We start from the raw sequence: 17,823 nt of genomic DNA on the forward strand, positions 1-17,823 counted from the left end.
TGCATTGTGGCGTCAAGGCTTGCGCAAAACTGGCATTTCTCTAGCGCCCAAAAAACCTATGGTGAGGCATTGGTGTGCACCAGAGTTGTTCTCTCATCCCACATGCACCTGTGCACTGACTCTAACCGCCCCGGTGATGCTGACTTTCACTCCTCAACCCCACATGGTGTTGTTTTCACACAAAAAAGGACTGTCCTGGTTGTGCTTTCACCGTGTGTCTGTGTTTTGTTTACTGTGTGCATCGATTCTTAAAGAAATTATAATTTGTCACCAGAACTGAAAACTGTCAAAATCAAAATCCCAAGGGTTTTAGTTGCGCTACATAATTATCATATTTTGAGAATTGCACTTACTCTGAAATAACTTTTAGTCCGGTAGTCGTGGATGTGATCTCCTAACTGGCATGTCCTCTTAATGGTCTCCTCTTTGCAGCCCCTGGAGATTAATCCAAACCGTTTCTCACCTGGTTGACTTTTGTGTTACTCACCAACGTGACTAACATAACCTCTTCGCACTACTTTTAGCGGTTACTTTGCACACTAAAACCGCCGTCGCTTCCTCCCTCTCAGCCCACTCAGCCTGCTGGAAAGGTCTCGACTAAAGTGGAGGAGGAGAGGAAGGACGAGTCTCCGGCGTCGTGGCGGCTGGGTTTGAGGAAGACGGGCAGCTATGGGGCGCTGGCCGAGATCACCGCCACCAAGGAGGCTCAGCGGGAGAAGGACACGACCGGGGTGATGCGCTCGGCCTCGAGCCCTCGCCTCTCCTCCTCTCTGGACAACAAAGAGAAAGAGAAGGTCAACTAATTGTATAGAATATAAAATGTCTTCTAGCCATAATGAGCTTCTTTTCTTCCCATATGTGTATGTATTTGAGAAGGAATAAATCCTCCATCCTAGATCCTTTTTCAATGATAAAACAAATCTTCCATAACGTAGATCCTTTTTGTTTTTTTGTCCCCTGTCTGCAGGAAAAGGATAAAGGAACTCGTCTCGCCTACGTGGCCCCGACCATCCCCAGGAGACTCGCCAGTACTTCAGACATTGACGAGAAGGAGAACAGGTGAAACTGTGGCTCTGCGCAAACATGCATTGGCACGAGCGCCCCCTGCTGTCCACTGCTATGTGTTGCAGGCAATAGGCCTCTGCGGCCCTAAAAAGTGCCTTTAGTTACGTTGGGCAGCGATGGATTTGTACACATCTCCAGTATCTGTTTGAGGAAGCCTGAGGTCCTATTGTAGCTTGTGCTTCCCCAGGGACTCCACTGCTCTGATACGCAGCGGCTCGTACACCCGGCGGCGCTGGGACGACGACCTGAAGAACAGCGAAGGAAGCGCCTCCACCAACCGAACCCCCAGCTACCAGCGCAGGTTAGCCTCCGCTGCGATGCAAAAGTCCGGCAAACCTCCACCCCTCATCTCATCGTCAGATCGCTGCTCCGTCTATGTTTACATCCGCTGTGAGGTTGAACTAAAGCCACTGCGTAGACGGCATTGATAGTCGTTTATCAATCATCCGCTGTACATTTGGCTCGGTTTATGTCACCAGAGATGTGTACGTAGATGCTTCCATGCACAGCTGAGAAGGCTTTTCTCCGTCACTGCCACAGAGTCTGTTGCATGACTGTACCTGTCCTGTCGGGTTGATGTGCCACTGAGTTTGCAATGCATTACTCATTGCATTTTAACGAGCCTGTACACCTGTCTGACTCCCACATAAATCATAAATTGTTTGTGGCACAAAACCTAGACATGGACTTATGATGCATTCATGTCATGTGGAAAAAATATCTCATCCATATTAATTAATTTTGTATCTCTTTAAATTACCAGTGACCTGAACAAGGTGTTTGCAATCAAAAAATCTACAAAAACCTTAATTTATGGCTTCTCCAAACACCATTTAATTCATGAAAACTTCTGTTGCTTTGATCCCCATATGACATGAATGCACCAACAGTTTGTCAAAGCTTGATAGTCTTAAAATATGTGTGTTTCTTGTACTATATCTGTGTGTGCGCCTCCACCGCTAACGTGCCCTCTCTTCGCCTGCCAACACGCCAGCACGTCCCACACGCTAGCACTAGGGCGGAGCTGCAGCACGCGGGACGTGCCAGCCAAGTCTTCGTCCACCTCCAGCTTGGACCCTAACACCTGTAACACTAAACCCTGGCAGCCACCCACCTCCCACTACCAGTCTTACAGCATTTACCGCAGGTACACCAGCCTCGCCCGGGGCCCCGCCCTCTCTACACCTGTCTGTCCTCTCTGACTGTGTGTCCCTGCTCCGCTGGAGGGCCCACCATGTGTACCGTGTTGCATTCAATGTCCAAATGATTATCGGGAATGAGATGGTTGTTTTGACTTTAAGAACCTTCTTTTTCTCTTAGTCTCATGCAGTCACAATCTAGATGTACGATGCAATAAGGGTGCTAATATCTAATTCATCCACTAATTATCTCGGTTAATAAAAAGAGCATCTTGAGTAAATGATTGCGATCAACATGGCTGTCATTTGTATCATCGCTCTGGCTTTCTGCTGACTCTGCATGTGTTTTTACGCCTGGACATTTTGTCCTCCAGCGGCTCTTTTGGCAGAAGACAGGAGGACCTGAGTTCCTCGACCACCTCCTCCACGACGACCACCACCACCTCCTCATCCGTTACCTCGCCCACTGGCCATCGCGGCCTGCTCTCCAGCCTGGGCTCCTCCTCCACCCGCCCTGGCTCCACCAGTCTCACCAGCAGGTACACGAACAGCACCGCCATCAGCCAGACCTGGAAGAAGGAGATACTGTTCTTTCTAAAACTGCTTGTGTGTGCAAACAGGTACTGGTCAGAGGAGAGTGCAGAGAGAGAAAAGGACAAGGAGAAGGAGTCTGCTGCAGTCATCCCCACGATGAACACCGGCTCCACTACGACCAGCACATCGACCACTACCACCAGCGCCATATCTACCACCACCACCACCCCGGGCATCGTCACTGGCTCTGAGAGACGCCGGTAACACAAACGCACTAGTCCTGTAGCATCATGTTCTTCTTGTTGTTGTTGTTCTGTGTCTCGCGAGTGAGTGATGTTGAACTCTGTACACACAGTGGGGAGGGGAGGAGAGAGTTTGCATGAGTGGGGTGGAGTGCGATACTGTAGCCAAAGACGTTTGTATCCTCTTTCACCACAGTGACCTCAAGTTTGTAAATGGTTATAAAGCTTTATCTTAGGAAACTCAAACATGGAACACAGGAAATCCTCGTCCGCAAACATTTCCTGACGTAGATATCTGCTTCACGTTACACAAAATGTATTTTATTTACCTAAAAGAAAGGTTAAAGTGACTGTTTTTGTCATTATGGTCCGGTGGCATACTACCATACACAACAATTACAATTGCCAGACGTATTGTGTTCATCCAGTTTGCCCATCTCAGCACTCATCTGATGCTAGAGTGTTTTTGCTCTTATTTCCAAAATGATTAACCCTGTGTGTGTTTGTTTTGTGTGTGTGTGTGTGTGTGTGTTAGGTCATACCTGACGCCAGTGCGAGATGAGGAGTCAGAGTCCCAGAGGAAAGCTCGCTCCAGACAGGCTCGACAGTCAAGGAGGTCCACCCAGGTTAGTGAACCGATATTACCAACACGTAAAATGACAGCTTTCCACATCAGGATGACGGGTCTTCTTTTCTAATCAAGAGCTATTTGATTATTTGAGACATGTTTTATTTTTAAAACTAACCTTGTAAAGCACAAATCAGACGGATGATTTTTATGAGTTTTATAACTAGAATAAGTCAAAAAATGTAGAGCAATCAGATTCTAAAGATGGTGCATTACTCTCTTCCTGCAGGGTGTGACGCTGACTGACCTGCAAGAGGCGGAGAAAACAATCGACAGGAGTCGTACCCCAAAGACCCGAGAGGAGGAGAAGGAGAAGCAGGACAAGGAGAAGCAGCAGGAGGAGAAGAAAGAGACGGAGGTCAAGGAAGACGATTACCGATCGAAGTACCGCAGCTTCGAAGAGGTGAGTTTCTGTTACAGCCCAACCAATCACTGTATCGACACCTTTAATCTACACCTTAAATATCTGAATTGAATCTCTCCTTACCAGCGCTACCGGCCTTCGTCTTCCTCCTCCACCTCGGCCATTTCCACAGTCAGCACTGCCTCCACCCCATACACTAGCACCGCTTTGTCCTCCAGTTCCAGCTCCCTCAACAGGCCCAACAGTCTGACGGGCATCACCTCCTCCTATAGCCGTTCCTCCAGAGACACAGAAAAAGGTCGGTGCCTCTCCCCATCCACATCCACCACATCCAGCAGCTCCTTCCTGACCGGATCTATTCATCCGCTTTACATTCACTACGTAGATGGTGTTGCAAAACTTCTATCTGATCCGGTCTCTTTGTGTGTGCTGTTAAATCGGTGAGCTAACGCGTTTAAAAGCCAGCTTTGGATATCTTAAAGCTTTGACCGATCAGAGACAGAACGCTCCTATTGGCTGTTCTGCAAATGCAGATGTGCGTGCGCCTCCCTTCACATCGTGAAAGCACGATTTAACAGTGGAATATCCAGCTGTGGTAACAACACTGCAAAGCAACCCAAAATGGAAGACGGACTTCACAAAAATCTATCAATAAAAACACGTGTTGATCTCAGTGAAGCGTCTCAGAGACGGAGAGAAAACCGCTCGGTCCACATTCTCATGGGCAAAGTGCCACATGCTGATTAAGGGCCTCCAGACAGAGAGGGATTGGGTTGTGTTTAATATTAAGTCACTCCTCTCTTAGCAAATAAACCCATGAAGCATCTCTGGGAAAACTGAAGGCAGAAGGAAACACTGACCTCTTTGTTCTCCCACGAACACAATGGCCTTTTATTTCCCCTCTGAACTCGAGCCAAGCCGAGTTGTTGTCCTCATCGTGTCTTTTGAAGTCAAGTCACTGCCTTGTTTGACGTGAACTTTTCCATTTTTCACTTTGAATTCCTGTTAGGATTACTGTATGAGCATTTGCACAATGTTGATGTCTAAATACGCAAACTCCTGGTCTTCTCCTTTTATCGAGGAGTTGACTAAAGATCTAATATTGTAGTACATGCTGTTACTGTAAGTTTACACAGGCTGTCATCTCTTTATTCTGTCTTTTAATATGCTGTGATGTTGGTATCACGTGTGTTTGTTAACCTGCTGTCGTCTCTCCTCGATTGGACAGAAATAGACAAACGGGAGGAGGAGAAGGAGGGAGAGGACAAGTCTCAGCCTCGCTCCATCCGGGATCGCAGGCGGCCCCGCGAGAAGAGGCGCTCCACCGGCGTCTCCTTCTGGACCCAAGATGTAAGAGACTTTGGTCATCATAAGTATTTAAAGCGCTCTTGATGAGGTGCAGCAGTTCATAACACTTTCTGTTCCTCTCTTGATCAGTTGAAGGGCAACCCTTGTTATCTGTGTTTTTTTAATTCCAGGGTGATGAAAATGACCCTGATCAGCTGTCAGACTCAGAGGAGGGCAGCACCAAGGGAGAGCCACAGGTAACTCGTCTCTCTCACACACACACACACACACACACACACACACACACACACACACACACACACACACACATATGTAGAAAGTAGATCAAACTGACTTCAGCCAAAACCAAAGTCGTATTGCTTTTCTTCTGTGGCCCTGACCTCCGTTTGATTCTTGCCCTCCTTCATTTATTCTCCGTCCTGGTGCTTCCTCATGTCTCCTCTCATGAAGTCAAGGCCACGCAGGTCCAGTCGTCTTTGATATCCACTTCTCCTTCCTGTTCAGCTATGATTTCCTCCCCTCCCACCAATCTTCCCTTCTCACCGTCTGCAGCCTTTGATTTTCTTTTATTGTTCCCTCGTCGTTTCCATCTTCTGCTGATTGTCTGGCTGCTGCGGTGACCTTGCAAACCAAAAGTGGCCTCAGCCATAGATCAGTGGGTTTTAAAAACATGCAGACATACAAAGGCAAGGAAGTCTGGGTCACTGGGGTCAGACCACACACGCAGGAAGGAGAGTTTTTCCAATTTGAAATGAGATTTAGGAGCAACGAAACCCTTTTCAACCCTCAGTTTGTGCTGTTTGTGCTCATCTGAAGTCACTAAATAAGACTTTGAACCAGCGATAGGCTAAATGAACATGTGAGACATGGACTAACCGCTCTTCCAGTCCCTGAAATAAACAATAAAAACTATCCATGAGCTTTTGGAAGCTCCATGGAAGAGCAGAAAGCGCAGTGTTGTGAAAATACTGCTGGCTGGAAGAACATCCTGTCTGTGTTATCGCTGCAAAAGACACTCCCATTCAGAGAGCAGACAGTAGTGGAGTACAGTCGGCAGGGACACACACCGCTTCACTCTCGGTAGGACAGAAGAAAGGGTGGAGCAGCAGCAACACGGCGCTAAATGGACAACGAGCAATTATCTCCGCATGGAGATTGGAAAGCATTCCTGCCTGGCACTCTCAAGTACAAGCACCGAAACGTAAAAATTGAATCTTTTAAAAGTTTACATTGCAAAGTGTTGAACTTTATTGGATAAAATCAAGACTCGGGTTATGATTCGCCTGTGTCTTCCATCTGTAGTCTCTGATCAGTTGAACTCGTCCGTTGTTCCTTTCCCTTGGAGGCTTCAGGACTTCTTGACTCAGACGGTAGCGTTGTCGTGTCACCGCCCTCTGTCCGCCGCAGGAAGCTCACCGCCATTTTTAAATAGCTGGAAGCCCGGCCCTCCCTATCTGATGTCAGGGCCCCGTTTCACAAAGCGCAGCAGGGAATAATAAGTCTATATGTATTAGTGTGTGTGTGTGTGTGTATGTGTGTGTGTGTGATGTTAATCAACATTAACGTCCGCTTTCCTTTTTTTCTTTCTTACAGAGTGACAGATTGTCCAGGTATGTTTCCCCCCCTTCGTGTTATTCTGCTCTTTCTTGTTACCTCTCGTATGTTCTCAGTATTGAAAACGACCGCCTGTTGTTCCCGCTGCAGGAACGAGAGCACTTCATCAATAGATCGCAACGACATTCTCTTCAGCCGTGGCTACGGGGAGAGTCGGAGGACATACTCGAGCCGACTGGACAGAGACGACGCCACTGACTACAAGAAGGTGTGTGAAACAAACGTGAACCGATGCGTCGGCTCAATCCGGCTCCTGGGTTTAATCCCAGCACCGGTACTGCGTAACCCCCAAAAACCCGTCTCACACGTCGCCTGTTGGATTTGCTCGTCTCCTCCCTTCAGCTCTACGAGCAGATCTTAGCTGAGAACGAGAAGTTGAAGGCCCAGTTACGTGACACAGACGTGGAGCTGGCCGACTTGAAGCTACAACTAGAGAAGGCCACACAGGTACACCGAGCTCTCTCTGCGTCAGCTGATCAGTATTGACGATTTAGGATTCCTGAGAACTGTTTCTTTCTCATTGCAGAGGCAGGAACGCTATGCCGACCGATCACAGCTTGAGATGGAGAAAAGGGTAACGACAGTTTAATAAGCTCGATAACAAATGTCCTTTTGTTTGGTGACACTATGAACTGACGATATGTATAACTTCTGTCTCTCAAAGTAAACCTAGAACTCAGAAGTCCTTGTGTTGTTTTTGATAAATCCGCCCTGCTTCAAACATGCTGGTAACACTACCAATGGGTTTATGTCTGAAGGTAACAAGCAGGCCCCAATATCATCTGGGTAGTAGTATGATCTTAACCTGACTCTCTGTATCGGTCTGCTCTCTGCTGCTGGCTGTCACATGTAGTCGGGGGTCAAAGGGACTTCCTCCCTCCTCGCCACCCAGAACACCGCCAACTTCTCTCTCACCTGTGTTTAAAGCCTCAGAGGCAGCGTGTGGTCACCTCTTCTCTCTTATTTTGTTCTTTTCGTGTGTGCGTGTGTGAAAGTGTGTTTATCTCAATTCATGCAGGAAGTAGAACAATTGTAGACGGTTGATTTGCTGTGCATGTGTGTGTGTTTTCATGTTTTTTGTTTTTTTTGTCTCACTCATTCAGCAATAATGCTGACGTCTTCAGCTGCAGAGCTGTGTAGCCGTGAAACCATAACCAATCCATCCATTACTCTTAAAACGCATTTAAAGCTGCTACAAGGAACTTTAATTCCGTGTTGATTTTGGCGGTCCCTGTGGACAAAAGCGGTAGTGTTTCCGAACAACAGACTCTCTTTAGGAAACCTCATTTTACTCCAGCGGGGACTGACAGTCTACCCCTCTCAGTCCTGGTTCTGGTTCTCCCGTGCCTCGCAGATCTGGATCGGGGTCCGGCCCCTTCTGCTGGATTTGGCGCTGACGAAGTTTCTGGAGAACCTGTAAATGGTTTAGTCTGATTTTTGCAGGTTATCGGACGGTGACGGGCGTTAAAAAAATCACGAGATATAAACCCAGTCTTCTCCTGTAGGTCATACAGAGGCATCGGTATTAAACTGAGACTGTTACAACCAGTTAAACGTTCCTTGTAGTAACTTTAAGACCATCCTCCATTTGTATTCACGACTTTTTATAAGACAAGAATGTCTTCTCTTTTTTTTTTGTCGTTCAAAAAAGACATTCAGACCACCCTGTCCATGGATCATGTCATCGTCTTGAACATATAAATGATATTCTCACTGAATACTTAAGTCTGTTACTGACTGTTGCTTGCAGACGCCTCACGAGACATGCGTGTGTTCAAGTGTGTGTGTGTGCTACCGCTACACCCTCACCATCTTCCCCCACCTTATTCAATGCAGTGTGTAGAGGCTGCACCACCGTGTGCTTTCTGCTGATCGTCTCTGTGAGATAGTCCCGAGTTTTAACCCGCTCTGCTCTCCGCCCCGCAGGAAAGAAGAGCTCTAGAAAGGAAGATTTCTGAGATGGAGGAGGAACTTAAGGTACCACACACACACAGTCACACGTTGTATTCTCTCTTCATGTGCAGTTGGGTTTAGGACATTTCCATTAGTGGAGTCAGGATCACAGCTAGTGTGTAGGTGGTACTTGTGAATTCCAACATAGTGCTAACAGCTGTCACTTACGTCTCAGTGTCCCTTTCTATAGAACTATAGAATTCCCCTTGAGATATTCTGTGTACATGTGGTCTGTTTATTTAGGAGCCATGAATAACGGTATTAGTATGAAATGGCTGATAAAGAAAATAAAGCTGCAACAGTCATCGAATACGTTATTCGGTTTAGTTTTGAGCCCAAACTACCGTATTGGCCTGAATACAGCCTTTTGTATTCTGCCCGTACGGTCCCTCACCTCGGCCCCCATGCTGCACTCCTTGTCTACCTGCTAAATGTGCATCTCTTACTCTGTTCAGGGCACATCTCAGGTCAGCTGTTATAATCCGTGTTGACGTGACATTTAAGCTCTTCTATTGATGCGGCCAATTAGAGGTTCCTTTGTTTTTTTTTGTCTTAGGAGGACAGATTAAATTCTAGTAAGCGAGTGTTGTTCCCATCGCTGTGATAACGAAGTGTGTTTATTCTCCGGCAGCTGGCTGATCTTATCAGTGTCACTTTCCCGTTTCTATCTACAAGCATCAGGCTGAACCGGAAAGCTCTTAATCATTCCGTCGGTTTCCAAAATCTGTCCCCATTTTTCTAACAATCTCCCTCTTCTGTCTCCCCCCCTTCTCCTCCTCCTCGGCCCCTCTGCTCTGTTAATTTCTATTGTCCTATTGTCCTGTCTTTCATTAAACCTCTTCTCTCCTAATTTGTTGAAATATGTTCCTCTTCTGCCATTCTTTCTCTCCTCTCTGCCTCCCCTCCCCCCTCTCTCTCTCTCACTTTGTTTTCTTTGTGTTGTGGTTGTTGTTCCCCCCCCCCCCCCCCCCCCCCCTGCAGAACCTCCCCCAGGTAAAGCAGGTTCAGGCCCTGCGGCAGGTTAAGGAGCGGCTGCAGGCTGAGAACCGGGCCCTGTCCCGAGTGTTGGCAAAGCTCTCGCAGTCCGCCTGCAGCCAGCTGCCCACCGTCGACCTCTAAGCTACGTCCGTCTGTCCACCACCTCCTCCTCTTTCTTCCTCACCTTCCCCCTCCCCAAACTCCATTCTTCTCATGCTCCATTCGTGCTCTGCCCGCACCCATAGACAGGCAGGTGCCCAGCCGCTCAACCACCTCTGGTTTTGTAAACTTTCAGCCCCCTCTGCCTCCCCAGAGCTTTTGGTTTTCAGATTGGGGAGGGTGTTGTTTTTTTGTTTTTAGTTCTTACAACAGGACACTCTCCTTCTACAGAACAGTATCTAAAAACATCCTAAACCAACATGGTAGATAAAACAAGCCCCGGGTAAGTATGTCAGCTGTCTGAACTGACTCCATTGAATCAGAGTTTGCTGTAAAGGAAAGTGTCCTCTGTAGTTTCTCGTTGTGACGCTTCCATCAGAGGGAGCGCACGTCTTCAGTTTGGCTTGTTTTGGCTTCTTTGCATGAACTGGCTTCCCTGTAAATCTTCAGAGACTGAAACTTTATTTCTTTATTTTTTTTTCTTTCTTTACTCCCCAAATTTTTAATTTGACAGATGACATCAACAAATATAAAAGTGAGCTGCATGGACCGACAGCAGTGTATAAAGCAACTCGCTCTACGTCACAACATGAATATCTAAGCTAGCGGTTGATCGTCATCTGTATTAAATGAGTTTGTTTTTAAGGGGACTGAGTTCTCTTGTTGTTGAGTGTCGGCGTTGATCGTGATTTTTCTACTGAAAGTTGTCGTCATCACAGCATCTGCACATTCTTCTTTAAGGAAGAGCCAAACACCAGTTCACGTAGTAAAGTCTGTAATCAAGTAGAATTAAAGTCACACCGCTGCACAAATAGGTGGATTTTTCAGGAGTGTGTCTGTGACTTTACTCGTCTGCAGTCAGATAAAGTCTCGTTCTAACGATAAACATCCAAAAAGAGGATGTTGTGGAGCGTTAACTCGGATGCTATGGAACCCGGCAGGTGTCACGTTGAGGAAAGATGCCTTCTGCTCTTAAATTATCTCCAATAATCTCATCTTGACATCTTGATTTAGCTTAATGGATGTTCCCAGATGTTTAACGAGCTACGGAAATCTGACGCATATCCAAGGTCCTCAGATTCAATAGAGATCTGCATTGAATCCACGTGTTTCCTTCAGATTAGCGTCTCCTTGGTGGAGCCCAGAGGCACCCACCTGTCACTCAAAGGGGCCCTTATTTCATCAGAACGTTATGCCTTAATATGACGTAAACGGGTGAGTTTATATTAGAAAGTTCACTCCCGTACAGTTGTCATGAAGGAAGATATCGGCTATAGACCAAATAGTTTTTTCTACCAAAGTGTAAACATGTGAAGTTGGGTCTGTTGGGAGTTTTGGAGCCATTTTTACAGGAACATTGGCTTCATTTTTCAGCACTTTGGTTCCACTACAAAGCTGTAAACAGTCTGTGCACACAAGTAGCCTCCAAAGCTGAAACAACAGCCAATGTAGCATCACAGCTGTAATAAAAACGATAACATAATGATATTTACATGATCATATGACCAATCAAAGAGTGTCTCCTGCCACCCGCTGGGCTCTCTGAGATCCTATTCGATGATCCAAAAGTGACTTTGTGCGTCTCCGCTGTGTTTAACGGCTGCTGGTGAGCAGCTGTTCAGATGCTGCATGGCTTCCTCCAGACCTTTGGCCCGTGGTGTGCCCGCTTTTACTCTTTTTACTGAGAACCAGGAAATGTTTTTTTTAAAGGGGAAAATAAAACATGAGCGATGCTGTGTGACTCCAAGATTGCAAGGCTGTAATTAACAGTTTGTGGCCTGACTGGTGTAACGACTCGGTGTATCGGTCGAGACTTGTCTAAGCCTTCTCTCTCTCTCTCTCTCTCTGTGTGTGCGTCTCCTCCTCCCTTCCCTTGTTTCCTTTTTATTCCCTTTCAGATGCTCCCAGACTTGAAAGCAGACAACCAGAGACTAAAGGACGAGAACGGAGCACTCATTCGAGTCATTAGCAAGCTTTCCAAGTAGAAACAGACCCCCCCCCACCCACCACCACCACCACCACCCTGACCCGCCCCGTCTCCTGCACCCCCTAGTCCCCCATGGCAGTGACTAATGGAATTGCACATTTAGATATTAATTGCAACAGACATCAGAGACGAGACTTTTTTTTTGTTTTGTTTTTTGGTTCCTTTTTATCTCCTCTCAGCTCTTTATCTCCCTTTTGCTCCTCCACCACCACTGCAGCATCCATCCATCCATCCCTCCATCCACCTCCTCGACTATTCCCCACTTGATTGTGTGGCTGCTGTCCCGATAGAACCACTTGAGTTTACAGAGCAAAAGGAAGAAAGGGTTGTGTGATCGGCATGTAAAAGCATTGTGGGGCGGGGAAGCCTGAAAACTATTTAACCAATAAGCCTTAGTTGTACATAAAGAGAAAAAACACTTGCAGCTCTCTCTTCTCTCTCTCAGCTATCACTGAAGAACAGATATTATCCAACACCTGATTTTATTTGTGCCACAATCTCTCTCTCTTTATTTTTTGTTTTGTTTCTCCTCCCTATGTTGGTGTTGTGTGCTGTGCAGTTCCCCCCCCCCCCCCTCTCTCTTTAACCCCTCAGAGTGCCACTTCTACCCCATATCGAATCCTCGTGGCTCCTAACTTCTCCATTTACTTCCCCACACACACACACCCCCACACACACACCTCCTACTTTTTGTTACCTCCGTGTCTTCCTCCAAGAGGGAAATTTGTTTTTTTTGAAATCTCGCTTTAGCGAAACGAGGCGGACCTGGTGGAATTTAAGCTTTCACTGTATGTGCAATATGCATTTTCTTTTTTTTTTATGCTTTAATGAGTCCATCACATGTAGGATTTTCACTCTTCCACCGCTTTCATCGCTCACCTTCCTCCTCTTTTTATTTTATTTTTTTTTTTGTAGTGTAGTCCGTTTATACTCTGTATTTCTCACTTTGTTTTAGCAGGTACTGAGTGATGCTGTATATACCTGTATGTATTTGTTTGAGACCAGCACATGGCATGCGTTTATGGTTCCCGTCTGTTACTATTAAAAGTATACAAATTCCAGAGGACGAAAAGGTGTGTTTTTAATTATTTTTTCTTTTATAGTCTTTGGACACAGTCCAGCTAGAGCCTCTCTCTCCGACACGGGGTGGCTGGCAGGTGTTCAGTGCTTCTTCTTCTTCTTCTTCTTCTTCTTCTTCTTTTTTCCAGTTTAAAATAAGTGTTCACATAATTGTGAGATAAAGAAAATAATCGCTTCACTACATTTCACTTTCGTTGTATTCAGTAACTTGGAAGAGTGCTGTTCATTTTGTTTCCTTTTTTTATTTTAAAGCTGTAGTATTATAGCCACGGTGTTGTCACTAAAAAAACAAACAGAATATCTTAGGTATCGCTAACCCAGTCCTTTTTACAAATGTCTACATGCACTGTCGATGCCATGTGAGGAGTCTCTACGTCCGGTTGAAGCAAATCGCCACCGTCAAATATTCCATGCATCTGAAAACATTTTATGCATTTCAGTGGCCTTTTTAAAGGATATTTTAGCAAAAGAAGTTTAAAGAAAAGTCACTGTAGATGGACTGATGACCATCTACGCTGGTTCAGACTTTTTGTTTTTTGTTTTTTTTGTTTTCTTTATTTTGTTTTTTTTCCCGTCATCTTGTAAAATAGGTGTGTGGCTTAATACATGCAAGCTGTGCTGTGACTACCAACCACTGAAGAGTTCATTAAAAATAAACTTGTACATTGTAAAGTTCCCCCGTCTGATTATTTAAATATGTTAAAGGTATATTTACACTTACATAATGCATTATAATCACTGTTATGTGTGATTAAAAGTTATTCCAGCTATGTAAATTATATCATCTTTGCAAAAAATAGTGATTATCATAACCAGAAATAATGACTTATTATACTTTACCTTATAGTATTATGATTATTGTGTTAAAGCATTATGAATATTAGTGCTTATAACTATAATTATACAGCGCAATAAGCAGATTATAACGCATTACATGTGTTTATAATGAGTTATAAACAGCCTATTTTTTTTACATTTAAATTGAACAGGCCATGTCTGCTGTTTACTACCAACCCTGTGTTAGTTTCGACTCCATGATAAATATCACAACATGAATATTGTGATTACTTATTAATACGGCTGATGAGCTTGATGATAGTTTGCTCAAAGGACTCGGGTCAATACTGACCCGGGGCAGCAGAGAGCCGTTCCACTGTTGCTGCGCCATCAAACCAGCAGATGGAGCACAGCTCTGCAGACTCGAGTCAGGTGGACTTCACATCTTCGTACCCGGGATGAAGGGCTCCGGTGTTGCAGATGGAGCTTCGCAGGATGAGCGGTGGGATCTGCTGTAAGTGCTCAGAGTCGTGCTAAGGTGTCTGGCCTCTCTGTTCTTCCGTTGCCTCAGCGCGTTGTTGGGAGGTCTGCTTTGTGTCGTTACCGAGGACGTGCTTCCTCAACCATCACGAGCAGAAAATAAAAACATGGTTTGAATTTCTGCTGCCTTTTCGTGACGTTTTGTTGGCTCAGAGGCATAGAGGAAATCACCAGGCACCATATGGTTGAAGAGAATATTAAAGATCTCTTCAAACATTTTAGGATCCATAATTGGGTTTGTGTGAGTGAACTATGAGTTGTTGTGTAAGAAATAAAATGTCACATTTGGGGAAAGTAGCAGAGAATAATAAATGTAATTCACATCCCTTTTTTTTTTTCTTGGAATTAAATGTGTGAAAACTCAGGATGGATAAATCTAATTGTAGGTCATTTGGAGAAGGCGTTAAGTTCATTAAGAATTACTTTATTTGGATAACGGAACAAATTAAATTTCCTAGGAATTCATGAGGAATTGTGATTGATAAAGAATAGTTTTTTTTGTCATGATAGCCAGCCATACACGTGTGGGATATGTAACCTGCATATTTTATTCCACCTGTCGTCCTCGTCAGCCGGAATGTAAAGAACTTGTGTCGTGAATTTGAATAAAACATGTAGAAAACACTGCTATGGTGTCATAGAAATGTGGCCATTAATACGTCTCAGCCGGAGCTGCAGAGACATGTAAAAAAAAAAAAAAAAGAAGAAGAAGAAAACTGATTGCTGGCTGGTGTCTTTGATTGACAGCAGCTCCACCGTGAGATGACGGGCTGTGCTTTTCTAGGTTGGAAATAATCCACAGAGAAGGAATTAGATCAGAGACACTCGCACTCGGCCTCCTCTACCGTAAAGTGCAGCAGCCAGCCAAACAAACCTCCTCCCCAAGTTGCAATTATTTTTTTTTTTTAAACCCCCGAGACTTAGACACACTGGATGAGCAAAACCTCTCTGTGCTGAGGGACAAACTGCAGCGGGGTTTCTCTCTCCGCTGACGTCCTGATGAAGCGACGGCTCGAGTCTGTCACTGAAACAAAGGCACTCAGAAAAGAGTGAGGATGCATCTAGAAAAGACGACATAGAGACGTCTCTTTCTGTGTCAGCAGCTGCATTATTAATACCCTGCACCGTAATGTATCGGCGGGTTACGCAAGGACTTTTCGTGTCACACGGGACACAAACAGTGATCTCCTGGATGAAAGTCCTGTGTTTGAGCCCAACCTTACCGCTGCAGAAGGGTTTTTATCTATTAAGTAGATGATGACTTTCACTCTCTGTTTCACAGGAAGTGTGTCACCTTAAAGCTCTCTGTTGTCCCTCGACTAAACTTCCTTCCTGCCTTCAGCTCACTTCAAAAGTCCTGACTCTCAGTCGTGTTCACAGAGGAGGGTTACGCCACAGCAGGCGGGTGACAGGAAGCTCAGCAGCTCAAATCCAGGATCATCAGGGCGTGTCTGTATTCATCCCCTTGGATCACAAAAAGGCCCTTTGGTTCCACTAGACAGCTCCTAGTTATGAGAGCCATTCTGTGTACACCTGGTGTTTTTTTTCGTATAACGTGTAAAACTATTATCCAGTCTGTGATGAAAGACCATCATGTTATTGACCTTCATGACCATCAATGTCTGAGTGAGCAACACCACTAAAAACCGGACTCTCACGTCTCTCTCTCTCTCTGTTTCATACTTGTATTATCCCGTCTGCAGCAGAGTTTCTCTGCAGAACTGCTTTGTGCAAACCCGACGTCTGGGAGGCTCGGGGGGAGAAACATTTCCTGAATACTTGGATAAACAATTTCATGGGGGAGTGAGCTCCTCGTGTAGGCTCCTCGCGAACAAAATTACCCACCAAATGGCTTTTGACTGAAACATTACTGTCAAATAAAATGAAAATGTGTGAACGCAAGAGTGGCCATTACACGGTGTCGTGTTCAATAGGAATTTCAGATTACTTGGCGTTGCTCATTTGACAGAAAGCAATGCATTTCATTTCCTCTTTACCACTAAAAAAAGTGTTGCACGATATGGCTGTTAGTAAGACCTCTCAGAGGGTGCAGAACGCTTTGAATACATCTTGAATAAAACATTTAGCGTGGAGTCTGAGCACGCTTACTTTTGGAATACATAACTGGGAATGGGGGTGCAGTTAAAAGCAGCACAGCAGTGTTTGTGTTGGCATGAGAGGGAAACAGTCGGCGATAAACAACCCCCTCATTCTCTTTTCCCTCCTCAAGAGCAGACAGAAATATGCTAAATATGCAGCAGTGTGACCTGAGTCCACAGATCAGGGTTTATTTTTAGGAAAGGCGCCTCACTCCCTTTTGCTCCACACAAGTTTTCTCATTATCTCCATAACAGGGTTGGTACTCGCAGAGATAATGGCCGGATGCCTCGTCTCCCACTCACCAACGTGGGGCTGTGGAGCTGCGCTGCAAACAACAAACAGCCTCTTTAATCAGTGATATCTAAGATACACTTGTCTGAAAGTCAGGGCACCCTTTGGGATGCACACAAATCCAACACCACGAGGCCCCTACCCTTCAGCACAGTTACCTTATAGTGCCATTATCTTTAAAATCACTGTGGGGAGAAACCTGCTCGGTGAGGTAATGACAGAGAGGCTCAGGGATTGAATGTCACTGGAATGCAGTGCAGAGTTATCACGATGGATCTCTGCATCATGCACGCAGCGATGACTCGCAGAATGTTCATTACGCAGGAGAGCTGCAGACATTGACGCTGAATGTTTGACCGGTTTTTAGAGTCTGACGTATGTTATTGTTCGTTAACTGTTTGGGAGCTTTCCATCCGATCCGTCTCCTTCAGCAGATGGAGTTTGTTCCATTTTCATTGAAATACAAATGTGAGGTATTTTACTTGAGTGTTTGCATTTCATGCTGCTTAATTGTTAACATACAAAATGTATGATGAGCTTATAAAATACTCATCGACCAACCGCGTCAGAATGCTGCTTCCACATTGATGCCTCAGGAATAATAATCCAATAGTATAAAATATAACTGTACTGCAATCAAAGGGGACACTTTTTTGAATATGTGTACTTTTAATTTCGATACTTTAAGTACATTTTGCCAATAATACTTGCATACTCTTACTTGGACTTAGTAGAGTATTCTTGTATTGCAGTAGAGCTTCACTTCTTCCACCATAGAAACCAACATCCATCGAACAAAGTCAATAAAAGACGTTAGAATGTAAAAGTAAAACCAATAGCAGTAATACAACCTAAAATAAAACAAATAAATAGACATAATAATGATGAAACTTACTAAAACCGTCTCTGCATCGCTGTCTCTGTGGCCTGTAAAGATACAGATAAGTACTGAGGAGTGGAGGAGATTTTCTACCATCAGTATTAGTATTCACATTATTCATCGTAGAGCTTCACAAGAGCAAGCAATAAACCTGTCAATCTTACTGTCCTCAGCCTTCCCTTCA

At 45.1% G+C, this 17,823-nt stretch overlaps 1 protein-coding gene across 6 annotated transcripts in view; it reads left to right on the forward strand.

Annotated features, from left to right (window-relative positions):
- Positions 1-13,726, forward strand: part of ppp1r12a (protein phosphatase 1, regulatory subunit 12A) — a 36,946-nt gene extending 23,220 nt beyond the window's left edge. For 3 of the 6 annotated variants that reach the window (XM_076111457.1, XM_076111458.1, XM_076111459.1), the window contains exons 10-27: positions 570-794; positions 968-1,059; positions 1,253-1,366; positions 2,060-2,212; positions 2,579-2,743; positions 2,825-2,998; positions 3,516-3,606; positions 3,838-4,011; positions 4,099-4,270; positions 5,201-5,322; positions 5,451-5,516; positions 6,874-6,890; positions 6,985-7,102; positions 7,237-7,341; positions 7,421-7,468; positions 8,821-8,871; positions 9,829-10,074; positions 11,883-13,726. In XM_076111457.1, the coding sequence (XP_075967572.1) occupies positions 570-794; positions 968-1,059; positions 1,253-1,366; positions 2,060-2,212; positions 2,579-2,743; positions 2,825-2,998; positions 3,516-3,606; positions 3,838-4,011; positions 4,099-4,270; positions 5,201-5,322; positions 5,451-5,516; positions 6,874-6,890; positions 6,985-7,102; positions 7,237-7,341; positions 7,421-7,468; positions 8,821-8,871; positions 9,829-9,966 (2,025 nt within the window). In that variant the 3' untranslated portion in view covers positions 9,967-10,074; positions 11,883-13,726. The remainder of the gene's footprint in view (positions 1-569; positions 795-967; positions 1,060-1,252; positions 1,367-2,059; positions 2,213-2,578; positions 2,744-2,824; positions 2,999-3,515; positions 3,607-3,837; positions 4,012-4,098; positions 4,271-5,200; positions 5,323-5,450; positions 5,517-6,873; positions 6,891-6,984; positions 7,103-7,236; positions 7,342-7,420; positions 7,469-8,820; positions 8,872-9,828; positions 10,075-11,882) is intronic. The other 3 variants (XM_076111462.1, XM_076111461.1, XM_076111460.1) reach the window with 3 other exon arrangements.
- The last annotated feature ends 4,097 nt before the right edge of the window (positions 13,727-17,823 follow it).

Source organism: Anarhichas minor, unplaced genomic scaffold (assembly GCF_050575085.1).
Source record: "Anarhichas minor isolate MPS153535 unplaced genomic scaffold, ASM5057508v1 ptg000045l, whole genome shotgun sequence".
Classification (NCBI taxonomy): domain Eukaryota; kingdom Metazoa; phylum Chordata; class Actinopteri; order Perciformes; family Anarhichadidae; genus Anarhichas; species Anarhichas minor.